Source organism: Ambystoma mexicanum, chromosome 2p (genome assembly GCF_040938575.1).
Source record: "Ambystoma mexicanum isolate Mex_15411 chromosome 2p, UKY_AmexF1_1, whole genome shotgun sequence".
NCBI lineage: Eukaryota > Metazoa > Chordata > Amphibia > Caudata > Ambystomatidae > Ambystoma > Ambystoma mexicanum.
Window position 1 is genome coordinate 1173083779 of NC_090923.1, and position 17733 is coordinate 1173101511.

The 17733-nt window shown below is 49.6% G+C and overlaps 1 protein-coding gene across 3 annotated transcripts in view; it reads right to left on the minus strand.

Moving 5' to 3' along the window:
* FGD1 (FYVE, RhoGEF and PH domain containing 1) overlaps positions 1-17733 on the minus strand; it is a 481771-nt gene that overhangs the window by 117856 nt on the left and 346182 nt on the right. For all 3 annotated transcript variants that reach the window (XM_069645326.1, XM_069645324.1, XM_069645325.1), the window contains exons 3-5: positions 5142-5325; positions 2965-3511; positions 1646-1735 (exon numbers count right to left, since the gene is read on the minus strand). In XM_069645326.1, coding sequence (XP_069501427.1) covers positions 1646-1735; positions 2965-3336 — 462 coding nt within the window. In that variant the 5' untranslated portion in view covers positions 3337-3511; positions 5142-5325. The remainder of the gene's footprint in view (positions 1-1645; positions 1736-2964; positions 3512-5141; positions 5326-17733) is intronic.

Below are 17733 nucleotides of genomic sequence, written 5' to 3' on the forward strand. Positions count from 1 at the left end.
GCCCCTAAACTAGTTCAAAGACATTTCAGACATGTTAGGTGCAATTTGTTCTATTTTGGGGATATTTATGCTAATGTTGTACCTATAATGGAAATGTGGTTTATATGTATTCAGTTCTTGTAGATGTGGTGTATGCTTCAGGATCTACCTACCTACTTGGGCCAACAATTAGCTTTGGCAGGAAGGGTATCAGGATGGGTACGCTTGCAAAGGGAAACTGGTTTCCACACGCAGCACCACAACAGACCCTTTTAGAGGTAGGTGGGTTTTCGCATGTTTAGAAACATGTACTTTTTGGTCGAATCTGAGCTGTCAGACAATACTGGGCAGGGCTTTAAAAAAATAACCTTCAGGATCCATCACATCTTTTCTTTAACAAGAGCCATCAGGAGTGAAGCAAGCAGGGCAATCATCACCCAAACCTGAGTCTTGTTCGTGATATGTGAAATATACTAAACTGGCCAAAGGGAAAACCCAGAAGGCAGTTTGAGGGTTTAAACCTAGAGGATCCCAGTGCTGATGCTTCCTTTCAATAAGGGAGATTTGGGGTTAATGGAAATATAAAGAATTTGGGTTTGGAAGATGAGAAGCTAGGCGATAGAGAGCTTGGGCCGCACAAGTCCAGCCAGCCTTGATACCAAGGTAGTCAGTCCGCAGCCATCGTGTATTGGACTCACTTTCACATTTATACAGTTCCTCCCCCACCTGACGTGTAATGATGGACAGACCAGTCTGTAAGTAACATGAACGTTTTCCTCTTGGATCAGGCCTCTTTCTAGTCCAAGCACATCTCTCTTTCTACTGTTGCAGTTGCCTCTATGTGATGAATGCAATAGATGACAGAATTTTCTTTCATGGCTGAGGATGTTATCTCAAGCCATGGGAATCAGCAACCATTTTAGAGGAAGGGCCTCCATCTTGGGAGTTATAGGATGAATGCCTACAAAAGAACTGCAGGAGATTGCATGTTGGAATGGATACTAGAAAGCACAATACTCTACTCGGGACATCTCCATGTGATGGGGACTTTGCAGAGAGGCGGATACCAAGAGTAAGGGCTGAGTAAATAAAGAGAAGACAACAAGGACGTCTTCCGCTTTCCCATACTGTGAGAGGACTATTTTCCAAGGGTGCTCTAAAGGACAAGGTTACTCAACAGATGGGTGCTTTGCTGGCCTCACAAACTGCAGTGAAAGGTGCATGTCCAAATGTCCAATAGACTGTGGCCTTTGCTCCTTCGGTATGGTGCAGCATGCACTCTGTGAATAGATAATACACCTGCGCCACTCCCTATCTTGTACAGGTATTGAAGTGTTCCATTCAGTTATTGGGTTAATGTATTACTAATGGGGAGCTTTCCCAAATGGTATTCTAGATGTGGACTTGTGGATATTTGGATTTATGTTTTAACTCAGTTGGAAAGGTGTTCTCTAAGTGCAGATAACTCACCTTTCAATGATTTCTTGTGAAGGATAGCTCAAGCTATTGGAAGACGTTAGTACAATGTGTGTGTGTAGGTGTGTACAAGGGAAAACAGGACTTCGCTCATCCAGCAGATGCAGATTGGGGGGCCATGCAACAAGGAGGTTTCATGGCTCAGTTGATATAGGAAGGCCATGGAATACATGGGAGGGAGGGGGCTTACCTGATCCAGCAGATGCAGGCGGGACACATATGCCCTTTCCGTGTGCAGAAGTTCATTGGCGATGTGAAACACCTTCTGGTGGGTTGTGCACTGCGGAAGGTACAAAGCAGTAATGTCATAGCATGCACGTTCAGCCAAAGCCATCGCTGGGAAACAGTGAGCTCCTACACTGGCAACAGAGTATGTAGTGGACCAGCACGCTCCTCTCACAAGTAATAGGGTCATCATTTGGTGTGCAGCACGGTCTGCCCAGAGGCAGGGAAACCGGCACCGGGGCAGGTCCTGCTCCCACAAGGAACTAAACCAGTCTCCTCCCTAGAATGGGGGCACAGCATGCTACTCTCATGCGTGCGGCGTGCCAGAGGCGCCCCGCGGAGGCTTCAAAACAAACTCCTCCTAAATTAGCCCATCTTCCAGCTCTTGCCGCCTAGGCCTGCGCCTTGTACTCCAGTGAGTACTTGAAGGATGGGTGCAGAGGGATCTGATGCACCGTGAGTCCTTGCTTCAGATGGGCACCCCTTTCTAATCAGCATGCCTCAGCAGTCCCCTCAATTCATCTTTTAACTAAAGCATCATATGAAGGCCTTAAAGCACAGCTACAGTGTTCATAAAGCACCATTGCAGCACAGCAGCAGCACCACTGTAGTACAACTATTGCATCGCTACATCACCAATAGCAGCACAGTACCAATATAACACATCTGCTGCACTGCTACAGCACTACGATTGTTGTCCTGTTTTCTTGTTGGTCTACGTCTACTTGTTGCGCCCTGATGCCCGCGGGCTTCGGCGTGATACAAATAAACAAATAAAACTAAAACTACTACAGCCATACTACAACCCCACTACAGCCACACTGAAGCGGAGGTACTGAAGTGTTACAGCAGTGTCATTGTATTCCGTTTATATCTCAAAATATTTCTATAGGGTGATCTGCTTGCCCCCTGCACTAAGAAGACACACCCAGAAGTAGAGTAGGAGCTTTGAAGCTTCAACAGCATCCAGGTGCCGTGCCACCACGTGTGTGCCTGCTACAGCAGAGTGTGAGCACAGTGGATTAAAGGGCACCTGCAGGGCTGCTGGTGTGAGGCCTGGTCTGTGCCATGCGGCAACAACCTTTCTGCACAGCATGCATATAGGAGCACCACAGTTGGGGAGATGGACCGGCTGCACAAATTTATCTGGCTGCCGCCCAAAGAATTGGCTGGACGCATTCCACATGGTAGCAACTTGCATGAAAGTGTGAGCACTTTAAATTGTACAACTTCTACAGAAGCATGGAACCACCATCTTCCTCCCTTAAAGTGAAGGGTGCCTACCTCACAGGAGTCCAGCCTCTGTATCTGGTGCACGTCCGCCTCATCCGCGCTCCCCTCTTCCAGGTCGCTATCAAGCTCAGAGTCCCGCATGGAGCGTCTTTTGCGGGTGAGTGCAGGTAGAGCGATGGTGCCTGCTGCCAGTTCGGAGCTGTCCTCAGGGTCCTTGGCGTCCAGCGCCTGCTCCTCACTGATAAAGCAAATCTCCTCACTGTATGAGGGCGAGCTGATGCTGTCAATACCGCTGTCCCGGTTGGCCACCTTCCCACCACTATCATGTGCAGGGAGAGAGGCAGAGACGCGCAAGCAGTGCCGCCGCTCCAGGCTGTCCGTGGTATAGCCACACCGCTCTGGCGGGTCGTGTAGGTCTGCCATGTCCAACAGCTTGTGCAAGTGTTCCCCCAGGCTGCAGCTGGACTCCAGAGAGCTCCGACGCTCTGGTGGCCCACTGGCCTGGGATGCGTCGCTGTTGGAGCCAGTCTCCAAGGTGGAGTCCGTCCCAGGGCTGGGACACAGGGTGTTACGATCCACTGCCAGGATTATCGGTTCTCTGCGGAAGAAATAGACACAATAGTCACTAACAAATCTTTAAAAAGTGCAGGGACACAACGGCATTTCTATGTCACGTGGGCATATTACGAACCCCGCCCATAAAGAGGTTTAGCTGTGACTTTAGAGCAGATCGAGGGTCCACTAAAGATTGATGGGTGGGTATGTGTGGATACAACTGAGGCTATGTGGGCTTGTAACACGCCAGCACCTCCCATCGACTGTCGGATCTGCAGGAAAGACACGTGTTTGAATGAGACCAAGCTGCATTCTGGGGGACTGACGTATATGCCCGCAGACCTGGGATCTTGGCTTTACACCGGTGACCGAAACTCTGAGGTAAACTAGGCAAGGCATCCACCTACACACCAGGCTTCGGAGGTCTGATTCAAAGTGTGTATGGACAAACGGGGCAAAATAAGGGAAACGGAGAATACATCAATAGCACCATAAAACAAGCACGGGGAGGGCCATGGGTTCTGCAGGTCTGTGAACGGAAGCTCTCAGATTGAATACATCTATTGACACATCAACATCAAACCTGCAAATACACAAAGTATCTGTGATCTGAGGGCCCCGTGCGAGATCATCTAAGGGGTTTAACCAAAGAGTCCTCGAAATGGAAACGGAGGGTAGATCTGGGGCAACGTGCTTGCCTTGGAAGCAAGAAAACGCAGAGGTTGGATCGCTGGGTCCGCGCTTAGAAACCTCTGGGTATTAAGCACATTATAAATAACATATCATATCATATCATAAAAAAACAAAAGCCTGGCATCTATTAATCTGAATCGCAATGGGGGTCAAATCGGGGATAAACGCTTTGAAACATCAAGCCCGCAAACCCCACATGGGATATGAACCTGGGTCTCAATGGCAGGGAATACAGTTCATGAGATAGACAATGAAAACCCTGACTCTGTGTTTTAGGATCCCCATCCAAGACAGAACCAATGGTAAAATCCTTACCTACTCTCAATCAGTGAACACAGTCTGTGAACTGGAATCTTCATAGGGGATATATTCATGGGGTAAACCCAGTGATACATCAGCCCCTCGCAAAATACGGCCTGTAGTATGCATTTAGAATGCTTTACTGACATAGTATTTATTTATAATGGTATTTTACAGTGCAGACCTAATCATACGTGATGTTACATAATGTGGTCATCTATGTGCAACTTCTGCCTTTTTGGTGACCCCTTGGACACAAATAGAGGTTTTATAACAAGGCCTGGGACTTATACCTCTGGATCTTCCTGGAAAAAGGAATCAGTAAGGACACATCAAAACAGCGAGTGAGGTCTCAGTAAGATGATTGGAGGTTCACCCTGTTCCCCCTGTGTGAAACTCTGTACCCAGAGGTGATGCAAAGGTGGAACACTAAGGCCAGAGCTAGAGTAGGATAGCTCTTCCGTGCGGTCACGAGACGGGCACAAAGGAGTTCAAGGACAATTCAACCACCCCTTATTTCATGGGAGGAGCTACCGTGGGGAGTAAAGGAGCAGGTGGAGAGGATACATGAGGACACTCATCGCCTCTATTTGGGCGCCACTAATAATTATTGTGACTTACATTCTTAGACAGTCAGCGGCTGCACCCCTCTGGCCGTGCATCCCGCTCCCCCTTCTTACCTCTCAAACTTCTCGATGAGGGAGGACACGGCCGACAGCCCCACTTCATCCTTGCTGTCTGCCTGAGGCAGGGGGCTTTTGGCGAGCCGGGGGTCTGCAGGAAGAGGCCGGGACGGTGGTGGTGGGATGGAGTCAGGCAGCCGGGGCTTTCTCACGCTCTGCAGATGGGCTGGCTTGGGAGGAACTGAGACATTAAGACAAGAGAGAGACATGGGTTACAAGACGACCATGACACCAAGACAATGAACTCAAGTTGGCCGAAAACAATGGGGGAATCTGAAGGCCACTACATGCCATATCAGCGTGCATAGCAGACCTTCTAACAGAGGGCCTTCGAGCAGCCTGGTATCGGTGAGAAGACTTCCATCCAGGCCTGTGGGTGAAGGGGTGATAAGCAACTGTACCCAAGACCACCTCCACCACATGGGTGCCTCTGAAAGCTAAGGGAATTCGGGGAACGGATCACCTCCCCAATGCAGAGCACTTCGGCACATCTCAGTGCTTCTTCATGTTCTCTCGCCTTCCTGCTCTCAGTGCATCTCTTTTTCTAAACATACTCTGTTTGGGTCGCTTTCCCATTTTACCCACCATCATGACCATCTCCTTGGACATACTGCTGTCAGTCTCGCATTCACCCCTTCACCCGCCCCATTTGTCATGTCCAAATTTTCCCTCTGCATCTCCTTCAGCTTTCCTCTCCCTGGATTACATGTATTGGAACTCCATTTTTCATGTTTTCTCGCTTCTACTTATCTGTAGTCTAAACTCATTTTTTTCTTCATCTTTTCTCTCTCTTACGCTGTAGGTCCATCCTTTCCTTCCATTCTGCCTCTCTTTTTCATCAAGTTTTCTTTTTGCTTTTCCTAGCCCTTTCTTTTTCTCCTTCTCACTCTCGAATTCACATTTTCGTTGCCTGATAGTTGTATCTCACCATATCCCGAGCTCTGCTTTCTTTTTTACATTTTCACTCACCTTGCTATTTCTTGTTCACCTTTTCCCTGTTACTCTTTTTCTCTCTTTGTGAATAACGTGTCTCTCTCTTGTTCACCTCCTCTTCCTTCTGTTCTCTTTTTCACTTTATCTTTATCTCTCTCTGGGTCTTGTTTTCCACCTTTATTTCTTATGAATCACTCTACTTCACCATTTGTATATTTCTCACAGTGCCTGTTCTACCTCTTCCGATATCTCGCTCTCTCGCTCTTGAACCTTCTCTCTTTAGGTTTTGGTTCTGTCAGCTTTACCCAGACTCTCACTTCTCCGCATTTATTTTCCATGTGGTTATCTTTCACATTCCATCTTCCTGGACCTCTTTTTCCATGTTTTTAGCTCTGTAGCTATTCATTTGTCCCATCCTGCCCGCCCTATCTTGCCTTCACACTTTTAACCCATTTGCTGAAAAGGGGAGAACATATTACTTTTCCTATGTCACTTTTTTACATGTCCCCTCTCTCCTTGGACCTCTACTTTCAACCTTTTCGCTCACTCTGGCCTACTCTTTTTCGTTTTAGATTAGGCTGCTGACGGTAGAGTTACCAATGAGCCAACTGTTGTCATGTAACAGACGAAGGTTTGAGGCGATCAACTAGGCTAAGCAACTAGGCTAAGGGCCTGATTATGTAAAGGAATTGCCATTGCATGAGCCTTGGCCATAGAGGTCCTTCAGTTATTCTCAATGTTTGCGTCCCAGAGGACCCCATGGGCAAATGCCATATTATCCTATACGCTCGCGCTTCTTCCTTTTCTCTCCAAAATACTTGAACAAGTTGCAACTTACCGTGACTATCATTCGCTTCTTTGTCTTTATCAATCTGGTTTTCGTCCTTCACATTCCACTGAAACAGCCCTCCTTCATGTCACTCTTGCTTTTTGCTTTTTCAAAGTTATTTTCTATTCTTATTCTTCTTGATCTCTCTGCTGCTTCGTGCAGATCACCCTACTCTCTCTTTGGGACTCTCTAGTTCTGTCTTGCGATGGGTTGAGTCCTAATTATCCATTTGATATGCTGGAAAGCAGTCTTATTTTTGCTTACAATATAGTGTTCCCCAGGGAACTGTTCTTGGCCCCCTCCTCTTCTCCTTATACATCTGCCTTTCTCTTCTATTGTTGCGTCCTTTGGTCTTTCCTGCCATTTCTATGCAGACGATTCCCAGATGTTTGTTTCTTTTCCCTTCTTTTCAGATTTTGTTCACTCTAGTCTTAGTCTCTGCCTGCTTGCTATACAATCCTGGATGCAGTTCCCCTTTCTCCCTCTCAATGCTTCAAAACATGCCCTGAGCTCATTTCCTCCCCTTTCTTACGCTCTTGGCAGGATCCTTGCCTTTTCTCTCTCTTTTCCTTCCCATATTTCTAATATCTCCCATTCCTGCAGGTTCCAACTCTAATATATTCGTAACACCTGCCCTTTTCTTTCCGTTCATGCCAATAAACTAATTTCCTTGCTTCGTCTTTCCCATCTACATTGTTGCTCTCGCTTTTTGGTGGTCTCCCTGCTCATCGGGTTGCTCCTCTTTGCTCTGTTTTTCATTATGCTATTCGTATTTTTTCCTGTCTTTCCCCTCATGCCTCAATTTCCTCTTCTCTATCTTACTCCTGGCCCTCTTTTGATTCTCCTCGTTTCCATTTCCTTTGAATTGCTTCAAATGCATCCAGGGCCTTAATCCTCCTTACCTCTCAAGTGTCCATCCACATTGCAGCTCATTGCTGTACTACTTTTTGCGTGGAGGACATGTTCTCCAAACAAACGCAATGAAGAGTTTCGGTAACGAAGCTCATAGTTCGGCGGAGCTGCAAAACATCTAGTATCCAGAAATATGGAATGTTTTACTACTGCTGCCAAACGTATCTTCATTGCCTAACTACTGCCTCACAAGCATTCCATGCCGTGTCTATCCTCCGGGATGCAAAGTGGTGCACTGCAAAAGCATACACATAGCATAGAGATCTGCGAGTAGAATCTCTAGAAGGATGGAGGCCCTCCATGTAGCATGGGGGAAAGTAATGAGGCCGGGCCCATACAGCAGCCTCTTGGCTCCGTCCGCGTGTCTGTATTCTTTTCACCCTTTCTCCCGCTTCAGGACCCTCTTGCCTTGGGTCTCTTTTCACATATTGTCTTTACTGACCTCTTTACATTCTCTCTCCCCGTGTGGGTATCTCTCCTTTGCTTCTCTCTCGCTCTCTTTGCGGCTCCCCTCTTCATAATTGTTCTGTCTTTGGCTAGACTGCCATATGTTTCTCACTCTTGCAAAGTTTTAACCCCTTAACTGCTGGGCTATTATGCATGTCTATGCAAATAGGACGAGCATACTTGTCCTCAGCACTGTTAACCAATGTGGATAATGTTTATTTGCCACCTGCTCTACGACCCCAACGACCGGGGGCGTAGGTGTGTTTGCTGTGACTCTGTTGGGAGCTGTGTCTGTGTGTATGTATTCCGACCACTTTTCTCTCTGTCTTTCTTCATAGTGCCTTGGGCTGGCCCTCGTGGTGCATGCCATCAGCCCCAACCAGGCATAACACTTCTGATCTCCTTCTGTACACCAATTGAAAGCTTGCAGGAAATACCCACACGCTGTGTATTTCATCTGCTCATCAGACTGGGGCTGCAAAACCGCTTCCTCTCGCCTCCAGCCTCCATGACGAGCCTCCCATTTCCATCTCCAGCCTGTCTGGATCTTGCAGTGTCCCACACAGCACCTCTGCCTAATACACCGCCTTCACAAGATACCGATTGATACCGATTACAAAGTAAAGCTGTGCCAGCTTATGTGGCGTGCCTGGTCCTTCCATCTTCATGGTCTACTGCAGCGTGTTTGTGCTCTCCTAGGTCTCATGATTAATTACCAACCTTCTAGGCTAACGGCCACCCTTTCCCTCCAGAGCTTTTGACCAAATAGGCCGGACTGCGTGAGAACTTCGTTATTTTAGAACAGGCCATTTCAGAAGCACCACTGCTGGACTTGGGATGGATTTTCCTGGATCACGGATCCTGCTGAAAATGTCTCCCCGGATCTCAGATCTGGAAAAATCCAAATGCTCTTGTCTCACCTGTCAGTGAACACTGCACTCACAGTCATCCTGAAGCATCACGTTTCAGTATCCCGCCTTGCACACTGACTGGCTCTGAAACTTGACTTCCTGGTTCTAGCACCACATGGTTCCTGTGCAAGGGACCCTCGATGTGGGCGCAGTAGCAGAGGGACTGCCGAAAGACCGGTCATTTAAAAACGATGCATGAGGTAATATGCATGCATATGGGTGAGAGGTGCAGGCATTTGAGAGCGTGTGTGTGTGTGAGAGAATGAGAGGTGTGGGTATCTCTGTGTGTATGGTCAAGGAAGGAATTGGACCAAAACAAGACCGAGCTCTGCTCCGCCGTAAATTGTCTTGCCAGACCACCGTTCCATGTAGACCTGAGGCCCAAACCCCCTTTTTTTTTTTTCCAAAGTATTTTATTGGTTTTATGATAAAAGTGAGGTAATACAAACTTATGGATTAAAGTAAACAAAAGGAAAAACAACTTAAACAACAGTAGTCTTCGTGTGATGTAACATGTGGGGTTCGAGATGGTGGTTCAGTCCAGGGTATGACTTCTCAGGGAGTGGAGGGGAACAGTTTCAGGGGACTTCTGCATAGTGTTGTTAGGAACCTGTTACTACAAGACACTACAAGTGTTCAGGGGGGCTTATGGTCCGCATCGAAATGCATGTCCATCAAAAGAGCCTTCCAGGCGACCAGGGTGCCGCTTGTGGCGTCCCCACTGGATGTAGTTCCTTCCTGCCAGGCTCTGGTTTCTGCAGCTGTCCATCTCGCCATCTCGTTTAACCAACGTTCGTGCCTGGGGCCTGCGGGTGTCTTCCAGGCCATCGCTATGGTCCTTTTAACAAGTATACATGAAATATCCATTAGCTTCACCAGGTGTTTGAATTTGCTTGGTCTGGGGTATGTACCCAGTAGGCATTCTCCGGGTGACCATTCATATCTCTCCATTCCGGCGTCTCTACAGGACTGCTTGGCTTTTGACCAGAGTGTCATCGCTTTAGTGCAGGTCCAGAACATGTGAATCATGTCTGCCCTGTCGTTCCCGCACCATGGGCACACCGGTGGGACCCTCGCGTTGAACGAGGCAACTCTGTGGGGAGTCATGTAGGTTCGGTAAAGGACATTCAGCTGTATTTGGCCAAATCTGGAGTTTCTTGACACTTTCTTGGGGAATATTAATGCTCTTTCCCATTCTTTATCAGTGAGTGGGGCTACGAGGTCCGCTTCCCATTTTGCCCTCAGCGCCGCTCCCTTAGGGTTAGGTTTATCGATGAGCTTGTTGTACAACCTGGAGACCGGTCTCCAGCCATCGGAGAGGTCATACATTTCCTGTAGTAGAGGGTCGGAGGTAGGTTCTTCTGGCCAGGAGTGCCACTGCTTCTTGGCGGTTCGTTTGAGCCTATGGTACCAGAGGAACTGGCCTTTGGGTAGTCCTTCGATATCTTGTATCGATTCAAAGTCCCTGAACACTCCATCTTCAAACACGTCTCCCCATGTATATATTGCAGCTTCCTCCCACCTCCTTGCTATGGAAAGGTCTGCCTCCGTTTTGCACACATCTGCCCTCATGGGGTGGTCTGGAGAGTACGGGTGTTGCACCTTCCTAATGTAACAAGTCCTGGCCCATATCTGTCTGCCAAGCCCCACAACTAAAGGGGCTTCCGGGGAGCGGCAAAGGGGGTTCCATAGGGTTTCCTTGGGAATTAAGTTGGTGTGAGGTTGCTTCAGTAGTCCCAGTTCAGCTGAGGGTTCGTCTGACAGCCACCTCGTGATGGGACTGAGCTGGGCAGCCAGGTAATAGAGCTGGAGATCTGGAAGTTTTATTCCACCTTCTTTATGCGGCAGGGTTAGTGTAGCTAGTGACAGTTTGTGCCTGTGGGGTCCCCACAAAAAGTCCTTAATGATGGCCTCCAATTTCTTGAAGAAGGGAGGCCGTACGTAGTGGCAAATGTTCACAAAGAAATACAAGAAGCGGGGGAGGATTATCATCTTGACAATCGCCGCTCTCCCCACCATTGCCAGTGGGAGTTTGGACCAGAATTTTATAGATCGCCGGAGGTTGGTGACAGCGACTTCTGTGTTGTGCTCATGTGTGAGCTGTGGGGTGTGGCTGACTTCAATCCCCAAGTACCTGAACTTCTCGGGTTGCCATTTTATCCCTATACTTGGGAGGTCTTCTGCTAAGACGTCTCTCAATCTGGCCAGGGGGAATGCTGAGGATTTGTGTCTGCTAAATTGGATTCCAGAGTATCTCGCGTAGTTGTCGAGTACCTCCAGTGTTGTCGGTGCATTGATCTCGGGGTCTTTTAAATACAGGAGAACGTCATCTGCGTACAATGATATTATGTTATAAACGTTGCCCACCTTGATGCCGGCGTCGAAGAGCTGTTGACGGAAGTATATGGCAATCGGTTCCAGTCCCAATATGTACAGCATGGGCGAAAGTGGGCATCCTTGTCTCGTGCCCCTCTGTATTTCCCAAGGTTCTGAGACTATTCCGCCTGTCTTGACCCTGGCCACTGGGGAGTTGTAGAGAACCTGGACCCATCTGATGAAGCCATTTCCGAAGCCAAAAGCCCGCAAGACCTCCACCAGCCACTCCCAGTAGATGGAGTCGAAGGCCTTAATGGCGTCAAGCGACAATATCGCTAGGTCTTCCTCAGAATCGTGAGTTTCGGCCATGATGTGTTGAAGCCTCCTCAAGTTAGCTGTGGTATTGCGCCCTGGAACAAATCCGTTCTGATCTTCGTGAATTATAGACCCTACCACTCTAGCAAGTCTGCTGGCCAGTATTGAGGTGAGGATCTTGCTATCGTAGTTGAGCATGGCCAGGGGTCGATATGAGTCGCAATCAGTGGGCGGTTTGTGAGGCTTGAGCATGGGGATAATTATAGTTTCTCTCATGGTGTTGGGGAGAATCCCGTTTGCGTAAGCTTCTTGGTAGACTTCGTGTAGGATGGGGGTGAGGATGGGCTCGTATGCTTTATAAAATTCCGGTGTAAGTCCGTCGCTGCCAGGGGTCTTGCAGGTAGCGAGCGACCTGATGGCCCATCTTACATCGTCGAGAGTGATTTCCATGTCCAGTTCAGTTCTCTGTTCGCTGGATATTTGGGGTAGGCCAATCTCTTCCAGGGTATCTAATATTTCTGTGGTGGGGATCTGGGCTTCGTGAGCGTATAGTTTTGAGTATAACTCAGCAAATGCTTTGTTGATCCCCATCTGTGTCCTGTGGGATGCACGTTCCGTGTCTATTATTTCCGTTGGTAGGTGTTTAGGGTGCTCTCTTCTGCACAGCCAGGCCAACAGCCTACCTGGTTTGTCTGATTCCCTGTGGGATCGAGCGATGTACGTGGCAAAGTCGAATTTTTCCAGCCTGTCCCAGGAGAGCTGACATTTTTCTCGGGCTGCTTTCAGTTTCGTTTCGACCTCTGGGGAGGCGTCAGGAGTGGACTCTAGACGAGTGATCTCTGATTCTTGGGCCTCAAGTGACGTCTTTAGTTGCCTGCGGGTGCCACCAGCTCTTGATATGATTTCTCCTCTGGTAACCACCTTCATGGCTTCCCACAGAGTGCTCCAAGTGGACACGGATCCTTTGTTGATTTCGACGTACTCCTCTAGTCTCTCGGCAAGGTCCTCTCTGAACTGTGAGTCCTCTAATGTCGCGGAAGGCATTCTCCACATGGGAATCGGGGGTCTGGGTCCCCTCTGCCGCCATTGCATGGTTAACGGAGAGTGATCGGAGATAGATCTCCCCAGGTACTCTGTGGCTATCGCCAGCGGGACCTGGTCCCGATCAATGAACAAATAATCTATTCTTGTGTAGACGCTGTGTGGGGCTGAGTAATGCGAGTAGATCCTGTCAGCTGGGTGTTGTATCCTCCAGATGTCCACTAGATTGAGTTGGTCCAGTGTCTCCGCCATGGTACGGGTTGCAGGATTACTTGATTGGGGGGGAGGGAGTGATCTGTCCATAGTTGTATCCATGACACAATTAAAATCTCCTCCCCATATGAAGGTTCGGCCTCGGTGATGTGCCAGCTTGGGACTCAGTGTACTGAGGTAAGACGGGATTCTATGTTGTGGGAAGTATGTGTTAGCCAAGCAGATCGGGGTCTGTTCTATAGTTCCCCACATTATTACGTATCTTCCGTCCTTATCAGATTCACATCCGTGTAACTGGAAAGGGACATTCGGGTTTATCCATATTAGCACACCCCTTGCGTATTTGGAGTATGGGGATCCCCTCACTGTCCCTTCCCATCGGTCTGCCAATTTGGACAGAGCGTCATCGGTGAGGTGCGTCTCCTGTAACATCGCAATCGAGACTTTCTTCCTCCTCAGATAAGACTGTATGCGGTTCCTCCTGAGGTACGAGCCCATTCCCCTTACATTCCATGTCATCACATTGAGTTGTGATGCCATTGGTTCTGTGTTCTGGGTTTGGCGCGAGGGACAACCACGGTGGCCTGGTGCGGCATCGAAGCGTGGATGGTAGGCTGTAGGCGATGGACCTCTGATTCGTCAATTCCTGGAGCATATCTTGTGACCATCTCGATGTTTTCAAGCATCAATGGGACGAAGACTACGAAACTAACTAAACTAATAACATAACTCAAACTGGTGCGCCCAGCGACTACAACACTGTCGCGGTGCTCAGGCGCTCCCGCGCCGTCTAAACCCATCCGGGAATCGGGCGCGAGTTGGGTCGGGCAAAGAAGATCGAACTAGCCCGGTTGGATCTTCCGCTGGGGGTGGGGCTGCTGTGAGGCGGCGAGGCCGAACGAGGGTCGTTTCCATACAATATACTGTTAATTGGATTACCTTCTTGGGTCCGGCTGTTTATGCTTCATGTGTGGGTGGTGCGGAGGGTCCTTGGGGTCCAGTTTTCCTCCCCCGGGGTTCAGTCTTCCTCTCCTGGGTTATCCCCACCGTCGGCAAGGTTATTGTCCTCTAGCCACATATTGGCTGCTTCCGGGTTTTCGAGAAATATTGCTCGCCCTTTGTGGATGACTTTCAGGCGGGACGGGTACAGCAACCTGTATTTAAGGTTCAGTTGGCGAAGCCTTGCTTTAATCGGAACAAACGAGTTCCTCTCCCTCTGCACTTTCTGGGTATAGTCAGGGTATATGGAAATCTTAGAGTCGCCCTGCACGATAGGGCCTGTTTCCCTGGAGTATCTTAATATAGTTTCTCTGTCTTGGAAATTTAGTATCTTGGCTATTATTGGCCGTGGATGTGAGCCGGGGGGAGGTCGTTTCTGGAGGGACCTGTGGGCCCTCTCCACCGCAAATCCCTGGGTCAGCTTGCCGGCCCCAATCTCCTGTAACAGCAGGGTTTCAACATAGGACGTAGTATTCAGGCCTTCATTCCCCTCCGGGATACCCAGGATCCTGATGTTCCCCCGTCTAGCCCGACCTTCGGCTTCCTCTGCCCTTTCTTCTAGGAATGCGACCTTCCTTTTCAGGTTCGAGACTTCGGATTGTAGGGCTGCTGTGGCCCCGGACTTTTCCTCTGTAGATTTCTCCACGGCCGTCACCCTCTCCGTTAAGTTGCGGGCATCCTGGCGAATGAGTTGTATGTCTATTTTGAACTCATCTATCTTGGAGTCTATATGAGTCTTTAATGAGGCAATAGCGTCCATTATCTGAGAGTGATTATCATTGGGCTCCGTCTCGTGCGAGCGAGTGATTTCGGTGGAGCCAGCCCTGGCTTGGGTGGGAGTCTTTGCCCGGGCTGAGACAAAGGAGTCCATGGTGGCAGCTCTGGTTTTGTTTTTAGCGGCCATGTTAGAGGCCTGAAAGATTATTATTGTCAGTGGTTAGGAGCTGTCCGGGGCGCAGCGCTCTGGAGTGATGTGTTCCACTGTGCGTTCAGATGCTTTATCCGCTACCTTGGCGCCTATGTCGCTGCCCCTGGACTCGGGGGTGATAGTGTTGGAGCGCTTAGGGCAGGAGTTGTCACCTCTTGGTGTGTGAGTCCAATTGGGTGGCCCAGCCGCGGAGATAATGCAGGCTGTGGTTGGGGAGAGCAACAGGGGCCGCACTCACGGTTGTTCCGTGGCTTGACGCACCTCGTTTCCCAGGGCGCGTCTCCGGTTTCTGAGCCGGAATCCGATCCTTTGGGCAAGGTGGCGTACCACTGCGACCCAGCAGCTGTTGCTCCTCCGGGTCCGCTCCCTGGCGGCGGCCTCGTTGTAGATGGATGTGGGCCCGGGGGGCAGAGGCCGGTGATGCCTCCGCGTGATTCCGTCCTCGGGATGTGTGCCGTGCTTATTTTGGTAGGTCGCCGGCCGAAGGGAGGAAGAACGAGAGTCTGGAATGTTCCGCGGTCGGGCGTTGCGTGGAGACCCTCACCGCCGTCAGCGGGATGTGTTTTGTGGCGCGGTGGAGCTCCGGGGATACAGCGGCTCTCGGGACTCCGGCGTGGTGAGGGGGAAGGGCGAGGGTCTGGTGCCGACCAGAGTCGGATATTGCAAGGAGGCCAGCTCCGCTGCGGTACTCCTCCTCAGTGTTCCCAGCCTAATGTGCTGGCGGGGTACTCCGCACGGAGGCCCCGCTAAGCTGTGTGGGGCGCCATCTTGGATCCAGGCGCGGCAGGGGGAGGGAGCGCGTTCCAAGACCTGCGCTGCCGTCCAGGGGGCCGGAGAATCCGACCTCTCGAGCAGGTTTTGTGCGGGATCGCCTCACGCACCGCTGCGTACTTCTCAGCGGGCTGCTGTCCCACTTAAGCCGGAGAAAAAAGATTCGGAAACGGCGTCTCGGCCGGAGCTCGGCGAATCAGCCTCCGCTCGCCATCGGCTCCAGGCCACGCCCCCGAGGCCCAAACCCCCTTAAAGTTGAGGCGAAGCTCCTGAGCGCTGTACGTTCGTAGCTTCTTGGGAGCAGCGAGCTGATATGCAGTGACTTAATAAACTACATCTGAAAGTAATTCTTTGTTCAACAGGACAGCGCAAACTCAAACAATAAAACAGTCCAGAGCTGTATATATGTCTCATGCGTTGCACACACTTTGCACTTATGGTAACTATTCTGACAGATGAAATGAGCATCATACCAAGTGTGTATTGCATGCTGAGAAGGAATTCACATTTGAATTACTATTACAGACTTTTTTTTAAAATAAATGGGTGGTCATTCTTATGTTCCCAAAATGCACTTTGTTTTCATGCAAAACAGCCAGCATCCCATATTCAGGGCACCCAAATTATTCGACACCAAGCTCTGCCCCTCAGTCCCACCCACACCACTGAAAACACCACCACAGAACCCCACCTTCCCAACCTGGCAACCCCTCACCCCACGCATGAAAGGGTGAAGTTCACCTAGTACATTTTGTAAATTTCCAGCATTGCGTATGGGTGTGTGTGACCCGGAGAGTGAGAGGTGTGGGAATATGCATGTTTGTGTACTTGGTTATGTTTCAATGTATGTGTGCACCCATGTCTATGTGTTCATGTGGAGGTGCGAGGGGAGCAGGGTCCTAGGGCAAGGCCAATGTATTTGTTTTTTCAACATCATGAGAAAATTGTCAGGGGGTAGCACCTGTGAGGAATTCGACCATCCGCGTGGTGGGTGTGCACTCACCTGGGCTTTTTTGACATTTTAAATCAAATTGAATGATGATAGATCATCTTCCGAAAAATGTGTGGTGCTAATCTTCACACATTTTATTATGCTCACCGCACGACACATACAACAATCTGTGTACTCTGGGTGGACACAGCCTACAGGCACAGTCCCCCCTGGCATATTTAGTTGGGATATGGCAGCCAGGATTACACCATGTCATTTCAGAAGGGGTAGGGCTGAACCTTTCCCCCTGCCAAGGCCAGCCTAATTAACAAAGGCTCCATGGATCTGTCCAGTCCTTTTGTTTATCTCTGTTGCTGGTGGGAGCTCCACATACTAATCAGAGTTTAATTCAAACACGGCTGCGTGGGGCCTGGCTGCAGAGGCTAACAAACGAGGCAGGAAACCCCCAATACCCTTTCATATGCACTGTGCCAACCTGATGCCAGCTCCCGCCTTCAGCATCGATTGACAGGGAAATGTCATGTCTGGGACTGTGTGTTACAGTAGTCATCCCCACAGGGAGACTCCATTCAGAAGGTATGATTATGTGGAATGAGGGAGAGAGAAAGTCAGTTCTCGCCTCAGCTTCAAGGGAGACCTGCCACTTTAATCAGGAACCACAGAGAGCTCCATTGACCAGAGAGACCATTTGATCCACACCAGACAGGAAGATGGGTGGGACTTCACCCCTTTACCTTTTCTTCTTGCAAAGCACTCTGGTTGTGACCTCACGCATACAGGAGATTGTTGGTGGGGACCCAGGACTGGTTCATTAAGGTAGGCTTAGCCTACACCAATCACTGTGTCCATTTGGCTTTAAAAGATGACTGAGCCCCTCTTTTGAGCAGATCATCTGAAGACTTTGCAAGGAGTAGGAAGAAGAACTCAGCTTTGGACTCCGGCTGAAGCTACAGTCTGCCTTACATCTTCTGCCAGTGAAGGAAGGCCAGGACCTCCAAGAGGGAAGCAAGATCCCTCTCCTA